This window comes from Bombus pascuorum, chromosome 8 (assembly GCF_905332965.1).
Source record: "Bombus pascuorum chromosome 8, iyBomPasc1.1, whole genome shotgun sequence".
Lineage (NCBI taxonomy): Eukaryota > Metazoa > Arthropoda > Insecta > Hymenoptera > Apidae > Bombus > Bombus pascuorum.
The window spans coordinates 11,188,793-11,204,940 of record NC_083495.1 but is presented as its reverse complement, the minus strand read 5'-3'; the positions used below and the strand labels follow the sequence as shown (position 1 = coordinate 11,204,940).

At 40.0% G+C, this 16,148-nt stretch overlaps 2 protein-coding genes across 5 annotated transcripts in view; one reads left to right on the top strand and one right to left on the bottom strand.

Moving 5' to 3' along the window:
• Positions 1 to 7,836, top strand: part of LOC132909728 (uncharacterized) — a 43,712-nt gene extending 35,876 nt beyond the window's left edge. For 2 of the 4 annotated variants that reach the window (XM_060964712.1, XM_060964713.1), the window contains exon 10: positions 1,449 to 7,836. In XM_060964712.1, the coding sequence (XP_060820695.1) occupies positions 1,449 to 1,905 (457 nt within the window). In that variant the 3' untranslated portion in view covers positions 1,906 to 7,836. The remainder of the gene's footprint in view (positions 1 to 1,448) is intronic. The other 2 variants (XM_060964714.1, XM_060964715.1) reach the window with 1 other exon arrangement.
• A 654-nt stretch (positions 7,837 to 8,490) lies between these two features.
• LOC132909489 (uncharacterized) lies at positions 8,491 to 14,344 on the bottom strand. The gene has a single exon (XM_060964347.1). It carries the CDS (start codon positions 13,990 to 13,992, stop codon positions 8,578 to 8,580), a length of 5,415 nt encoding a protein of 1,804 aa, XP_060820330.1. The 5' UTR covers positions 13,993 to 14,344; the 3' UTR covers positions 8,491 to 8,577.
• Positions 14,345 to 16,148: the final 1,804 nt, after the last annotated feature.

Genomic DNA, 16,148 nt, shown 5'->3' with positions numbered 1-16,148 from the left:
AATTAACTGGCTAAGAGATGAATAATGAGAGCCAATGGCAGAGCGATAAATGTCTCGACTGCGATGCAGTTAGCACACGAGGTCGGTCGGGCTCACTTTTCGGGAACTTTGCAGTAGCAAAATGGATAAAGATACATAATATGTCCTTTTCGTTTCGTACTTATAAATCGCGATTAATAATTCAAATAATATAAAAATCAATGTGTGGAAAAAAAGAAAGAAAAGATTTCTCGCGATCGAAATAATACTTAGAACCGGTTATCGTCTCTCTTTTTTCTTTCTGTTCGTTTCCATTTTCATTTCCGTTGATTTTCTTCCATATGAAACGGAATAAAGAAAAAAGAAGGCCAAAAGAAAAAGATTTTGCTATGATCGATCGAGAAAGAGAGGAAGAGAGCGTGCCATTTCGTTGATGAAAGTTCCAAGTTCCACGTAACATTGATCACATCGATTCACGCGGGCACTTTCGCGAATTCTTCTTCGGGAAAAGTGTGGAAAAAATACAAGAGAAAGAGAGTAGATCATCCCGTGAGCTATCTTTTTTTTTTTTTTTCTTTTGCAAGCTTGATTCCGTGATCGATTTCTAGCCGACGCCATAGAAAACAGCGTTACAACGCTGCTCGGGACACGTAGTTCTCGCCTGCGGATTAAAACTGCGTTCTCATCCCCCTTCCCGACAACCCCACCTTGCCCTACCCTTATGCCCATTTGGCAATTGAATTCTTTTTGTTGAGACTTTCGTTTTTCACGTATATTTATTACACCACAGTTATTTGCTTGTTACGTGTCTGAACTTTTTGAGCATGGCATTTGCAGCGAGTGATTCCGTGTCGAACAATCAATTACCAATGCTGGCCGCGCAGAGATCTCGGTCAACGTGTTGTTTAAAATAGTATTATTTATGGAATAACTAGCTAGTCAGTTGTCTACGAAGCAATGTTTTTAATTTCGAATACGCTCTTTGCCAAGTATATTCATTTTTCTGTAGCTTGAGAAATTTGTAAATTTTCGCGACGCATCGAAGACTCGGTAACGAACGCGTTAAAGATTGGAAGCTTTCCAAGGTGTTAAGAGCCGAATCGCAAAATTTAAACTTCTATAAAAATCCAAGCGAAAGGAAGAGATAAAGAGATATCTCATCGAACGCCAATAATCGAGATGCCTGCGCGGTTAGTCCTGCTACGACCACGAGTGACGCATGTTCTTTTAGTTGGTATAATAATATTGGATGTAACCTTCCATGGTAAGCTTCGAACGTCGCTGCAACAACAAAGAAAAAAATTCATTCATACCAGACAAAGCGGAGAAATTTAAAAAGCAACAACTAGCCAAACACGAAAATCGAGCAACCTTCGAAGCTACCTTTATTTTACGTATAACCACACCACCACCCACCCCAGAAAAGCTTGCAGAACACGTAAAACTAATCTCCGACTGCTTGTTCGCAGACGTAAGAAGAAATGTATCAGATACATGGGGGAGGGAGGAGACGGCGACGGCGAAGCGGACGGCGAAGGCGAGGACGATCATTCGGAGGACAACCTTGGCAGCGTGGGGGAGGCAGGCACTCCCGAAGATGACGAGTCTCTGAGCAGTCCCGGGGGTTTGTCTGCGTTGTCTAGTCTGGCTAGCCCGTCACTGGTGTTACCGTCGCCCTCGAGCCTGGCCAGCCCGTGTCCCTGCCCCTTGACGCCCCCGGTGCCGCCACCGCCTCTGTCCAACCATAGCAGCCAGCCGCACAATCAGCCGGCGCAACCGCCGCCGCCGCACCGTAACCCGGTCGGTACCAATCCCCACGATATCAACAATCCCCTTAGCGTGAACCAACTGACCGGACAGTGTATAAAGAGTGAAGTGGTGTCGGCGCCGTCGGGCACGTCCAACCCGGCGATCAGTGTTACGTAGCCCCGGCCGGAACCACGTGACAAGTCTGTTGCTGGCACCGTCATTGCGTGTGTCCTCGACAACAGGGTCCGTGTACGTGTTGAACAGACGAGGTGCTGGACGATGTGGACGATTGTTACTGTCGCGATCTGGGCGAGCACGAGCACGGAGAAAGCGGCGGGGTGCTGCCTCTTATCGAGATCACCTCTGATGGTTTTCTTCGTTGGGATCCTCGGCAAACAAGAATCCAGGTTACGAAGGATGTTGGAGGTGTTTAGAAAAGATGCGCTTTGTACTTGGCCTGATCGGATAAAAGGTTGCAAGTCGAAGCACAAGAGTGTCAGGTTGGAGGAGGATCGTCTTCGATGATGGAGGAAGGATGGTTTGATCGGCGACAGGGAGGAAGCTGGAGCTTTTTCTGGAGAATAGCGTCCAGCCTCGAGATGTTCGTTCGCCCGGGGCTTCACCCAGTTCCATGGAAACTGGGCAATGTGAGACGTTTATATGTGTAACGATGATGGTGTGAACGAACTGACGGACAATGCGAACAAACGATTGAGAATTTTGAGAAAAATACGATGCAGAAATACTCAGGACCAAGTGTCTGGCTGTAGTCACCCACTCGAGAAAGAGAGAGAGAGAGAGAGAGTAAGATTGCTAGCGTGTTTCAAAGAGTGAGAGGTAGAATGGATCAGAGGATTGGTATGTATGAACGGGTGCGAGAGAAAAAAGGAGTGAGATATGCGTGAAAGGAGAATACAGGGTGGCGATAAAAGTGCGCGTGACACAGCTTGTAGTCCTTGTTACGTTGTGATGCCAATGACTGAGAGGTCATGTTCCTGTGCCAGGTACTATATTCTATAAAATAATTATACCGCAGACGTATAACTAAAGGTTAAACGAGCGAGCAAGAAAGAACGAAAGGGAAGTTTGAAGATATGTATGTATCGCGTATGCAAGGTAGAATGAAAGTACGACGAAAGGATGACGAAGAACAGTAAGAGAAGAGAACAAGAGGAATAGATGATGATGATGAGTCAAGAAAGCGGGACAGTTTTCTCATCATTGATTTTATTCAACCTCACGGTATCAAAATACCTATTCTTCTGTATGTAATTTGTTATTTTTTTAAAAGTCTATACACACACACACTGTGCGATTGATTAGCGTGTAAGATCTCTTTTCTTTTCTTATTTTTAACCGGGAAATCGTTCATCTTTTAAGTTCCCTCTTTCTTCTTTTTTTTTTTTTTATATATAAATCTATGACTATTTCACTTCATTCTTTTCCGGTCCAACCATCCCTTTTTATAGTTTCTTGTGGATTGGCAGGTGGAAAATTTAATTCGTCTACGTATGATTCTCTAATTTCCTTTTCTCGGTCGATCTACGTTGCATAATAATGATAATCAATTATTTAGAGAACTTCAAAAAGTCTCAGGAATCTTAACTTAACTTGACAATTAAACGAAGATTCTCCTTCGTGAACGATCTGTTTCAATTTTCGATAAGAATATCAATCTTCTATATTTATGTTCCTGTTAGAATAATATTAAATTCAAGGAACTAAATTATACGGAAAGATAAAAGTATATAAAGAAACGAAAGATTAAGAGCGAACAAACCCGAGCACAAGCCAGCGCGTGCTTTAGAGCTGTTAATCGACCAAGACAATAACTATGAGACTGTTCTGGCGTCGAACGCGTGAACCAGAGCTTCCATTAAAACGTGTCCGAGGGTAGCCTTGTGCTCGTCTCAGTTCCTCTTTGATCGTTCACGATCGTTCACGATCGAGCCAGAAGGGGACAAACATACAAGCAGACGCGTTGCATTATTTATCAAGCGTCGTCCTGATCGAGCGAAGATCGTTTCTTCGCGCGTTCGCTTCTTCCCCTGACCAATCCGTTCCTCTTACTCTTCGCATATATTCGTTGTTTCTTTTTATTTTATCTTTCTTTTCTTGATTTTTGTCTTATGATCTTCCGCGCCAGGAGTCGCGTCGCCTCCGTAGGAAATTACGGAATTAATCAAACTTGATTCTTTGCGACGTACCTCATTGGAATGAAGAAAATCTTCTGTAAGAAGCAAATTAGAATTTTATTTCTTTTTTTTTTATTTTCGTTTATTTCTTTTCTTTTCTCCCACTTTTTAATTTTCAATTAGACAAAGATCGAAGATCTTTCTCTGATTTATTCTTGCATAGAAGAGGAAGCGTTCTATTAAAGAAAAGTTTGTTTAGAAATTTTCTAAATACATGGACAATGGAAATTACGAAAATTCATCGGTATTATTTAATGATTGTGATTATGGTGTGATTAAATGTTTGTTCATCCGGATGGTTGGAACGATGAGTTTCCGCTGTGCTTTCTTTTGTCTCATTATTTTAATGACGTGTTGTTTTTATGTGTAATTAAGCGGCGATGTCCATTGTTGTTGTATAGCGGAACGATTAAAAGAGAAAGAAAAATATTTTAGCCGATCGAGCGACCGTTTTTCTTTTTTTCATGTTTTTTAAACATTTTTTCTGTATTATTCCTTTTTTTTCCTTTCTTTTAATCGGGCTTTTGTGTTTCTCTTTGAATCCTTGTTACTGCGAAATAATGGCGCGAACCGATTCGTGAATTTTGTATACGTCTCTGCACACATCGCGACGACATGTTTATATTTCTCGTTTTATATCGTCATTTTGTTTCTGTACTTTTCCGTATTGTAATCGAGATTCACCGACGATCATCGTTATTCGTGTGCAAGAGAAAGAGGCTGACCGTTGCACAATGTTACGTTTGCGTTTTCATAGGTTTTTTTTTTATTTTTATCTTTTCGACAAAGCTGGTTGTGATTTGGTTTTATTTACAATAATCATGAATTAAAGATCCCTTTTCTGTTCGTTCAACTTTACAGTCGACATTTTAAATGTTATTTTAATTTGAACAACCTTGGTTCAGTTTCAATAAATTAATCAACGATTCTGCGGAATTATTAATCTCCGGAAGCTTTTCCAAGATATTTCCATTGCTTTCTTTATCGTATAACATGTAGCCTGGAAATATCGAATCCTCGGTGTAATCTCTTCCATATTTCTTACGAAAAGAGTTTAGATAAAAATGTAAGAAGAAAATCAGATGTGACGAAATAAAAACGAAAAGGATGAAACGAAGCACGCGCCGAATAAGAGAGAAATTGCACTCCCGGAAAACTATCGAACATTTGTTTCTTTTTTCCCTTTTTTTCTCTCGTGCGTTTTCATTAGCGGTGCAGCTCTTATGTACATAAGATATAGATACGTTTGTTTAAAGGTGCATTTGTTACGTCTAATGGGAATGTGCAATGGAGGACTGTAACGATGAAGAAGACGAAGAAGAAGAAGAAGAAGAGAAAGAAGACGAAGCAGAAAAAGAAGACGTAGACGAGGAAGAAAAAAAGAGATGCGTTATGTCGAAGTCTCGCGAGCGTATGTTTTAAAAGGAAAATAAGAAAAAGTGCGCGAGAGAGAGAGAGAATGAAAGTGTATGTGTGTGTACGTATGCGCAAAACGAAAAGCAACGTTAAAAGGAACATTTTTCCTTTCTTTCTTTTCCTTTCTTCACTATACCTCATTTTTTTCTTCTTTTTTTTTTTTATACATGTATATGTTCTTCTCTATTTCCACGTTTTTCTTCTCGATAAAAATCTTGACTGAAGCGACCACAATTAATGCCTGTATAGCGAGAACGTAAGATAAAAAGCTTGTAATACGCGTCGATCGAACATTTAAACTTGAAACGTGCCATAACGACATCATGCCAATATTATAACGATAATACAATACTTTTTTACGATTTACGATCCGTTTTCGAACCTCTAGAAGCCTCTGTCAGTCGTGTACGAAACGGTTGTTTCTGCGTTCACCAGGGGTCTGTGCCTCTTGGTTCTTTTGCCGTGTTTTTACCTCGGCCACCGATTTCTTCTCTCCCTTCATTGCCTCGTTCCCACTCGATCGCGAACGCCTCTGCACGCGATCCTTACATTCTAGCGTCACGAATCATGAAGGCTCTTCGAGATCCAACCACGATCCTCGGCTACCGTGCTCTGTAAATTGATAAATGCTGTCTAATAATCCTAGAGGCTGATCCAAGGTTTTGCATAGTTCGACGAACTATCGTGAGATTTTGAACACGAATCTCTGTTGATGATATTTATCGATTAAATCTCTATATAGCTGGTTCGTGTTGAAACCGTAGAGTGAAGATCGATTGCCGTTTCTCATTTTAAACTGAAAATTAAAAAGTAGTGATAAATATATTGCGTTTGTACGTGAAGATAAGTAAGTGAAATAAGTTTTGAAAAATGTAGACGTATGATCGCGCTATTTCTCTTCTCACTGAATAGTTTTCAAATTCTCAAATAAATTCTCAAATTTGATCGCAATAAATGACAAAAGCTTACCGTATTACGTACGAATAACCAAGACAGTCAAAAGCATGCTTTCCTATAAGTATCATAAATTTTGATTGCAAAGAGTTGTACTATCTTCAAAACATAGAGATCTTGTATTAAATTCTCAGAAACAGAGATATCTTGCAATTTATATTCTTTGAGTATTAAGTTTCAATATTTCAATCCCATGGGATGAAAGGAATGATCTTCCACTTTTCAATTTTTGCCAAAAAAAATATTCAATATTTATCTCGAACATACTTGGAGGCTAAGAGAACAATAGAATCGACAGCTAGAAAACAGTTTGAATCGCGGATCGAGATACGATCGAGCGGACGAGGCTTCAAACGAACAAGTACGGGCAAGGACGACCAGCGGTTCACGGAACGATCGCGAGAAAGAAAGAAAGAGAGAAAGCTATCGAGCGAGCAAGAAAAGGACTACCGATTGTACTGACAGACGTTAGCCACAAAGAAAAAGACTCGTTAATCCGTGTGATGTATTATTCCGTGTGTATATCGCGTGTATGTATGCGTGCGTGTATGCATGAGACGATGACTGGTGTGCGCGAAAAACCGCGTTACGGGGGCAGAGATCATCCATGAACGTGTAGACGCTCGTTTTCAACGGCAGATAGAAAAGCATTTAAACGCATTTCCTCGTTCATCGAGAGAATTACACTTGTAACCGCGACACATTGTCCATAATATCGTCCTGACTACCGCGCATTCGTTCGAGGATTCGTTTATTCATTCTTTCTATGGTTATACCACAAATAATCTATCGAAAAAGATCTACCATGAATACATTGTACGCAATTTGAGGTCAGTTTTACTCGTGGTAAACGAACGAATCGGTGTGAAAAACGCGTGGACAGTCAGGACGATTATTTTTACCGAATCAAAACCCGCGAGTCTGTCGTTCATTCGAATTCTGCCCGCGAAACTCGGCGTTAATTCACTTTGCGAGGAACGAGACGACGTCACGAGGGTCCGTCGTGGCCCGCACGAGTGGTCAGGGACGAGGAAGCTATTCCTCATCGGTAACATTTTAAGAAAAAAAGGAAGAGATGGAGGGAACGTGTTCGTAAAACGAAAGAATGATAGATAAGAGCGTCATAAATGTGGAATAGCTTCCGGGATCCGCTTGTAAACACGGCCTACAGACCACGTGAGAAACGTCATACGAAAAGTCACTCGGGAACGCCCTAACTGCTACCGATTATGAATCGTGTTTCTTCTTTTTCATGGCGAGGAAAAGGAAGGAGGCTCAGGCGCGGTTAGGCTCGTCTCGCTTCAAGGAGTGCTTGTAACATATTGTAAAGTATCACCGACAGTTCTCAGCTGCGTTGTACAGTGTTTTCTAAGTATCTAGTTTATATAGCGTGTAATTGAAGAGGATACATTGTATTTACACTAAATAAGTGATCTGTATCAAATTCATTCTCGTATAGCCTGTACTCCTACTCATTGTAGATGCTAAAAGTGATTTGTGTCATAAAGAAACCTATAAATAAAATTAGCAATTTGAGAATGTTGTCGACCGCGTCGATTTATTGTCTGTTTTCACCTTTGCTTGCCCGTTCTTTGCATTCAAGTCAATGTGCCTGCTGAAGACGCAAGTGTCTTAATTGGGAAAATGTTTCCAAGTATGTAATTACATATTAATCATGTTTCTGATCGAGAGTGATTTTAAAATGATATTGCACGACTTGATTGATTTTTTGGACAAAGAACGGTTTAACACGTAACGGGATACAATTTTGATACGATACTAGAGAAATTATCGATCCTATCTTGGAGTTTCAAGGATAAGTGAAGCGTATCGGTTTCTCTAGACCGATGCCCGCATTGAATTGCGATGAAACTTCGTTTCCGATTATATTATTGAATAGTTGGTGGAAAACCAGAACAGTAGAAGCAAAGAATGGAATGAAAATTAAATAAAAAGTACTAGTCTTCCGAGAATTCTTGTTTTTCTTCAACGAATACCTCATCATTGTTAGTTACGATAGCACGATATTTTTTTTTTTTTTTTTTTTTTTTTAGACCATAAATATGAGTTTTATAAATGTGTTTAATTTATAAAATTATCGAATTAATAAATAAAAGAGAACTTAATAAAATGTTTCACGAATGTAAAGGATTAATAATCAATCCAATTTATTCAAAACATATTCCAAACATGAATGTGAAAAACAGACTGAACCTTTATTACGATATAGCTAAACAAATTTCCCATTTAAAACCAAAAACAGGACAAAAATAGGTAATTCTCATCATTGAATACACTTGGGCGGACATTGGGTCTTCGCGTCTGAGAAAAAGTACAAGCTCAGCACATTCACAGCGTTCAAAGTATACACGTTCGGTGTCTTCAAGTTGCAATTAGTTACAAACACCTTGGCCATGTTCATAATATTTTCACACTTCATCACACAGGCCGCACCATCGAAACTGGGCCTTCCCTGATCATCTCTGGCGCAAGGATCAAATAGATAAAACTTGCCATAATGCTGCATCACTGCGACTGCCATATTATTTGTATGAAGAATCCCAGCACAATTCGATCGGAAGAACATGGCCAAAGATTCAGACAAATCAAAGGTATGGAGCAATCCAGCTGTAGTATGATTATGAATATGTATCGTAGCTCTAAAATCCCCAACAATGAAGACAGTCAACAATTCACTGGGAGATAAGTTCCTGTTCCCTGAAAGTGTGGCTCGTACACTGTCCGAATGTAATGAGTCTCCGTATCTCAAAATAGCGTCGATTAATTCAGGTGTCCAGGTAGATGGCACGTGAAGAAGGCCAACCACAATAGCCACGGCAGCGATTGCTGTACTTTGGAAGCCTCTTGTATCCGTACTCCAAATTCTATGATGCATGTGCAACGTACCACGAAGAACGCTAAGCTCTTCATCTACGATATTATATTCTGTAACTGTCTCCACATCCAACGTAGTATTCTTCTTCGCTCCTACCATTGGAATTACTGGAATTGGCGGGCCTGTGCAGTCGAAATATGGTCTAAAACCAGCTGGACATGGTAAAGGTTCGATCATGGCGGTCTTGATAATAACTCTACAGATCTCGTAATGACCATACTTTTCCTGTTCATCGATGTTAGCGAATAAAACCTCGTAAAGTGGTTCTAAGCAAGCGAACCACATGACGCACGAGGTACCATAGAAATCTTGAAGACCCTGATCGCTTCGTGCACGAGGATCGTACATAAAGTAGACGCCCATATCTTTCCAAATAGCCACTGCTCCACGATCAGTCACCACGATTCCAGCACGATTTTTCTCAAAGAACAGAGGTACACCCTGTTCGAGAAGTATCGGTGGTGGGGGTGGAGCTCGAACCCTCTGAGGTCTTCTACTCCTGGTCTTTCTAGTTCTAGCTCGTCTCGTTCGCTTTCCCTTCTTCTTCTTCTTGTCCTCAGGATCCGGCGGAGGAATCGCGACTATTCCAGTCACTGTTCCTGACTCTATATCGGCTGTCAAAATATTAACTCCTACGTAGAATACTCTGATAATGTCTTTCGGTTTCACACGAATTATCGTTGGCTTTGCTTTCTTCGTTTCTCTGTGAACGTTGATGCCTATAGCTAGAATTTCATCCATAGTCTTCTTCGTCCAAGTGACTGGATTCTTCACTACAGACATCCCTAGAGCAACGACGCAATTCGCGGCTTCCTGTTTGTTTCTTAATTGTTCAGGGAAAAGCTCGTCACCTTGATGATAACTTCCTCTTAAAATCGCTCGAGCTTCGCCACGAACTCTTCTGTAAGCGTTCAAAGGTGGCAGATTCGAAGGACGAACAGCAGAACTAGGGTCGAACTTCCACGGTGGAAGCTTGTTCCAATTGACTACGTCGATAGCAATCATTTCATAGTCGCCTTCGCTTCCTAAGAAGTTCTGAAGATACTCTATAAGAGTGGCAATGTTAGTAAAACGTAACACTTTGGGTCTCACTAGTGCTGTCTCGCCTGAAGTGGTCGTCCAATCTGGTATCAAAGCATAGTAATCGTTGTTGAATTTCCAAAGAGCAATATTTCTGTTTGGACTGATAGTCAGCGCGCCTGACTTGTACTTAGAGAAAAAGTTAGTTATCCCAGTCTTTAAATCTTGAACTTTGGGTGGCTTGGCCGTCAGACTCCCAGCTTCGACACAGTCTTTGATGCTTAAATTTATTCGACGAGACGAAAGGAAGAACTCTGTCATAATATCGTTAATCCTTGGGATGGTACCCTCTCCAAGTCTATCTACACATTTTGAGTGTAGTTTATCTCCAGTCACTATAACCTCATCGAGCACAGCTTGCGTCCAGTATCTCGGTTCGTATACTTTCGCAAACACGATGGCCATCACAGCGATAGCAGCAGTTTGGTTATTTCGATTGACTCTCTCGAACTTCATATCGTCCATACCAATTGTGCCATCGATGTTCCATACGCCTTCTGTCATTTTGGGGAAATAATACCACGGATTGTCTCCTGAACTCGGCTTCGCTGGACGTTCTTCTTCAGCTACGCGCGTCTCGTATGCATTGTCCAGGCTGACCACGTCCAAAGTGAAATCTTCACCGGTAGCAACCGCTGTAATTGCGTTAGCGAGTGACTCTATGTCAGTGAACCACATTACAGCAGCAGTGCCGTCTCTTTCTCGAGGCTCTCCTCGAGTATCTCTTCCTTTAGGATCCATCGTGAAGAATACTTCGCCTTCTCTCCAAATAGGCATTATTACGTTATCTTGCCTAAATATTCCCATAGCATTCGTTTCAAAGAAAGTCTCCAATTGCGACTGTAAATCGGTTACCTTGCCAGTAACAGTGTCTTCTTCGAGGCTAACGTATATTCTATTCACTCCAACAGCGAAATCTTCGCTAATTTCACTGGGAATAAGATAAGTTCTTGGAGTCTCTTCCTCATCTGCTCCTTCTGGAAGATTCTCTAAATTGTCTGTAGTGATCTTATCACCTATTTTAAGAATATCATCCACCACTTCTCTGTACCATAAATGAGGATTATATAGTTTGGTCATTCCTAATGTTGCCAAGGCACTTCCAGCTTGCTGTTTGTCTCTAGTTTGTCTTTTAAACATCACTTCGTTAGCTTGATTAAAACTCCCTAATAAGATAGCTCCATTGTCACCCATGTTGAAATAATTGTTCAAATCAGGCTTCACTGGGATCTGTTTGTCTGCTTCAATTTCTTCTTCGGTCATTTCTTGACCTATAGAGATAACTTTCATATTATGAATGGCGAATTCGTTGTTTGTTTCTGAATCCTGACCGGCATTCGTTTCGATTATACTCGCCAGAACAGACAGATCCAAAGTTCGAATTACACAGGCTGCGTTCTCTTCCTCTTCCATTTCATCTATTAACCATAGACCCTGCTTGTTTCGAGGATTAGGATCGAAACAGTAATACACGTTCTGTGGCACCATTTCGTCCTTTTCTTTTACTTCTTCTTCGACTTTCCACACGGCCACGCTCATATTCTTCACGTCAACGATTCCATATTGGTACTCTTCGAAAAATTGGTTTAAAGCTGAGACCAAATTTGGAACATCGGCATCGGCTGGTGAAGTCAAGTCTCCAACAACAGTTCCTTCTTCCACATCAATTTTTACCTTTCTATTTTTAAAGTACAGATTCTTCTTCAAATTTGGCACAAAGAAATATCGTTCAACATCTTCACCGACTTCCATAAGCGGATTACACCAATTGTAATAAGCGTCTCCTTCTCTAACTACGGTGTCAATGATCTCGTTAGTCCATTTCGTCGGCGGTGTTTCCCTAGCAGCAACTAAAGCTATCACTGGCATAGCCAGTCCTTGAATTCCTCTACTTTCGTCCTCAAATCCTTCGTCGTCGTTTGATATAGTTCCCTGAAGAACCCACGTTTCTCCTGGCGTTCCCGGCTGGAAATCGTGCCACGGTCTGGTTCCAGGAACGTCATCTGGAATTGTAATATGTCTGATGGTAAAACGATCGTTTTTCTTCGCCTGTTCCAAATTTTTCAAGAATAAAGCAGCCAACGCATCGGTAGTAGGGAATCTTATCACACAACAGTTTCCCTTTTTCCTTTGAGAATTCTCAGCCTTGGCACCTTTTCCACCCTTTTCCTCTCGAATCCTAACTCCAACCACGTCACATTGGCGAGGATCAAACATATAGAAACAATCATCTTGACTCCAAATCGCCACGGACATGGAAGAAGATTCAATTACTCCTTCTGTATTAACCAGAAAGAACTCTTCCAAAGCTTGTCTCAGATTCAACACAGTTGGTATCTTGGAAGAGATCGTTCCAGTGACCGTAATCAAATCTACGTCTATAACCAACTTTCTCCCTTCTAATTCGATTTTGATATCGTTCAAATCAGGAGCAGTCATGTTTTTCATCATTGGCTTGGCAGACTTCACCTCAGCGTACAAAATATCGCCCAAAGCCAATATTTCGTCTAACTTTGGCCTTAACCACGTTTTTACCGGGTGAACCTTCTTCATGGCGATAGCCAGAACACAGTTTGCTACATTCTGAGCTCCTTTGCCTTTGTACATCTCACTGTGCTCGTGAGTCAGCCCATGAAGAATCGCCATAGAACCTGGAAGCTCCCTAAACGTCGATGGTACGTTCACGTGCATGTCCTCGTAACTGTAACCAGTATCAAATTTATTCTGATCTACGAGAGGATCTGTTGCAAAACGCTTATCGATACTGTAGTTCGAAATGGTAATTTGTAAAGGCTCTCTATGAATTTTGGCTGCCACAACAACCTGCTTCTTCTGTCCCTTTGGTACCGGTTTGGTGCAGTCCATTTTATTCTCATCGATGTCGACAGGATTGATAGTTCTTAAAACGCTTCTATCAACATACAAGCTGCTTGGTAAACGATCAATATATCCACGACCTACTTCGGTGACCTTCAACACAGTCACCTTGTCGATGCAATATCTGGAATCGTATCTCTGGTCCATACTCTTGAGAAAATGATCGCGAATATCGTTCAGACATTTGAATCTCATGACACAGGCTACACCATCTGGATGGTGAACACCTTCCTCGTCACAGGGTGCTGGATCAAAGAATAGAAAACCGATTTCAGGATGACGCCACATGGCCATAGATGTTCCTTGAGCTGTGATTACTCCCGCGTCGTTATTCTGAAAGAACTTTTGCAAACCATCCGCAAAGTCCGGACAACCGACAGTTTCACTCAATAGGTTACCATAAATTCCTGTCTCTTCTACGCAAACTAAGACTTTGTAATTGGAAATGTAGAATTCTGGATGGACAAGATTGGCTTTCATATATTCGTTATCTTTTACGTGATTTCTCATTACGCTGGTACGGAACACTTTGTCTCCGTATTCCAACACTTGGTCTACGTATTCTTTCACCCATTCTTTCGGCTCGAATAAACGGCCATAGACGATGGCTACGATCGATGCTGGAGCAGCTTGACGACCACGGCTTCTGTATTTGAAGTGGCGATCGTTCATCGCGTAAGAACCACGAAGGATCGCCGAGTTCGGTGTCAAAACACGGAATTTGTGCCATCGTCTGCCAAAATCGAAGCGTCCTGCCTTTTTCTTTTTTGGAAGAGCGTCACCCTCGCCGGATGTCCCCGGTCCACCCTTCATCCCTGCCTTCTTCTCGGCCGACGTGTCCGTCATATTGTTTCTGAATTTATTTTATCGGAATACTTATTGAAATAATTCTCTTTTTATTATTAAAATGATATTCGTAATTCGTTGAAATTTCTATGGTAATTTTCCTAACCAATACATAATTAAGAGATGAAAATTGAGAATGACGAGTAACTTGCCTGATACTACTTTATATAAGACCAATTTTAGTATAAATTTCGAAGAATATTCATCTTTAACAAATCAGAATGAGTCGACGAACGTGGTAGGTTTTTTGTAAATTTTTACTTGAAAATTTTCCTTATACATGTCTGAAAAAGATTGCTGTCACGAAGAACGTGAATGAAAAAAGGGATGAAAATCGGAATTGATATCGATAGTCAATCGATGAGGAATAGGAGACGACAAAAAGAAGTATCAATTGTCTTATAGAATTTATTGTAAGTCTTCTTAGTCGCTTCACAATTTCGAGGATACTTTATTCGTTACGAAACAGTATATGTATATCTTGTAATATAAAATTATTTGTGTTCGACTTACCTGACAAGCGCCTTACTGCTTCTTTCTAAGAACAGGCGCACAGTACACTCAATATAGAGAAATATTTTAACGTGTAATACAAATAAAAATGTGAGAAAACGTATGAAATCCAAAAATTTCCAAATATAAAATTTGCTAGTCTTCGAAGCTTGCGCATACTATAAAAAAGATACAAAGTTATCTGCTTGCATTTATAAATTGGAACGAAATATATCAATAGCGAATTGGAGTATATCAATGAATTATTTTTTCATTTCTTTTTTCTTTACTATAGGTCATTGATGCAGAAAAGCGATCGTTGCAAAGTATATACCTAAAATTTATTACATCAACATATGAAAAAACGTAATAAATATTATAAATATAGAATATAGAGTACAAAGTAAAGTCAATCAACTTGCTTTCGTATTTATTGTTACACGCTGCATGGATTCATGCAATGACGTAGTGTCCTCGGTTCTCCTTCACAATTGAACAATCTTGAAGACATAATAGTAATAATAATAAAATTAATAATAATAATTATAATAATAATAATAATAATTATACTTATGATAATAATAATATTTATATATATATATATATTCTTTTTTTTCGTTATGTACATACGACCTATAGATCATCGACAACGGAAACCAAGGTTGTACATACTTGTCAGCCATAATCATCAATCGTTGATTAATCACGAATAGAATAGGATTCGTATTGATATTTTGTATACAGGCACAGAGAGAGACAGAGAAAGAAACACGAATAAATTCGCGAGTCATTGAATAAGCCTATAATTTAATCGTCATGAGAAATGTTTCTCTTTGATCGATGAACAAAATTATTTTGATTCGTTTTAATCCCGATCGAAATATTCGGATCGCGATTCATGGGCAGAAGCTTTCTCTTCAACTATAATTTTTTTATATTTACAACATATATATATATATATAATATGTATACGCTTAACTGATCTAATAGGATTATTGTAACAAGTTACCAAAAAATATCTACACAGTAAAAATATAGATATATATATATATGTATATACATATATAAACGTACATACACAGTATGTCGCTCGCTCGCGCTCGCGCACGCGTACGTGCATATTCGTATCTGCTTCTTTCTTCCTCCCTTTCTTTCTTTCTTTCTTTCTTTCTTTCTTTTCTTTCTTTAATTTTCTTTTTCCTTTCTTTCCATTTCCTCCTTCTCTCCCATCATTCTTTGATACAACAATTTAGACTTTCTCTACTATAATTATCCTGGCTCCCTTCCATCCACTCAAGGAGCGTATATATACATATATACCATCTTTTGTCTTTTTCTTTTTACATTTACCCATTTATCATGTGTGCGTGTAGCATCATGTATCCCCTCACCCGAATTTGCATACGTATAGACGCATCTACGAACACGTGCATCATGGAGCACATTATAACGCGCGTAAATACGTGGTACACTCGATGAATCGTTTACTTTTTTCTGTTTGGCTGATTCGATTGCGCTTATTAATATCTTTCTGGCAGATCGTGACGCGGTTACTCTACTGCTCTAACTTGGACTGACATCGCTTTCTCCTCATAATATCAGAGACTCGTAGTATCTATGCAAGTTTCGTTCGTGTATTATCAGTATTTATCTGTACATTTATT

Bases quoted from the DNA above. Each gene is read 5' to 3' on its own strand.
- LOC132909489 (XM_060964347.1), bottom strand. From the start codon at position 13,992: ATGACGGACACGTCGGCCGAGAAGAAGGCAGGGATGAAGGGTGGACCG.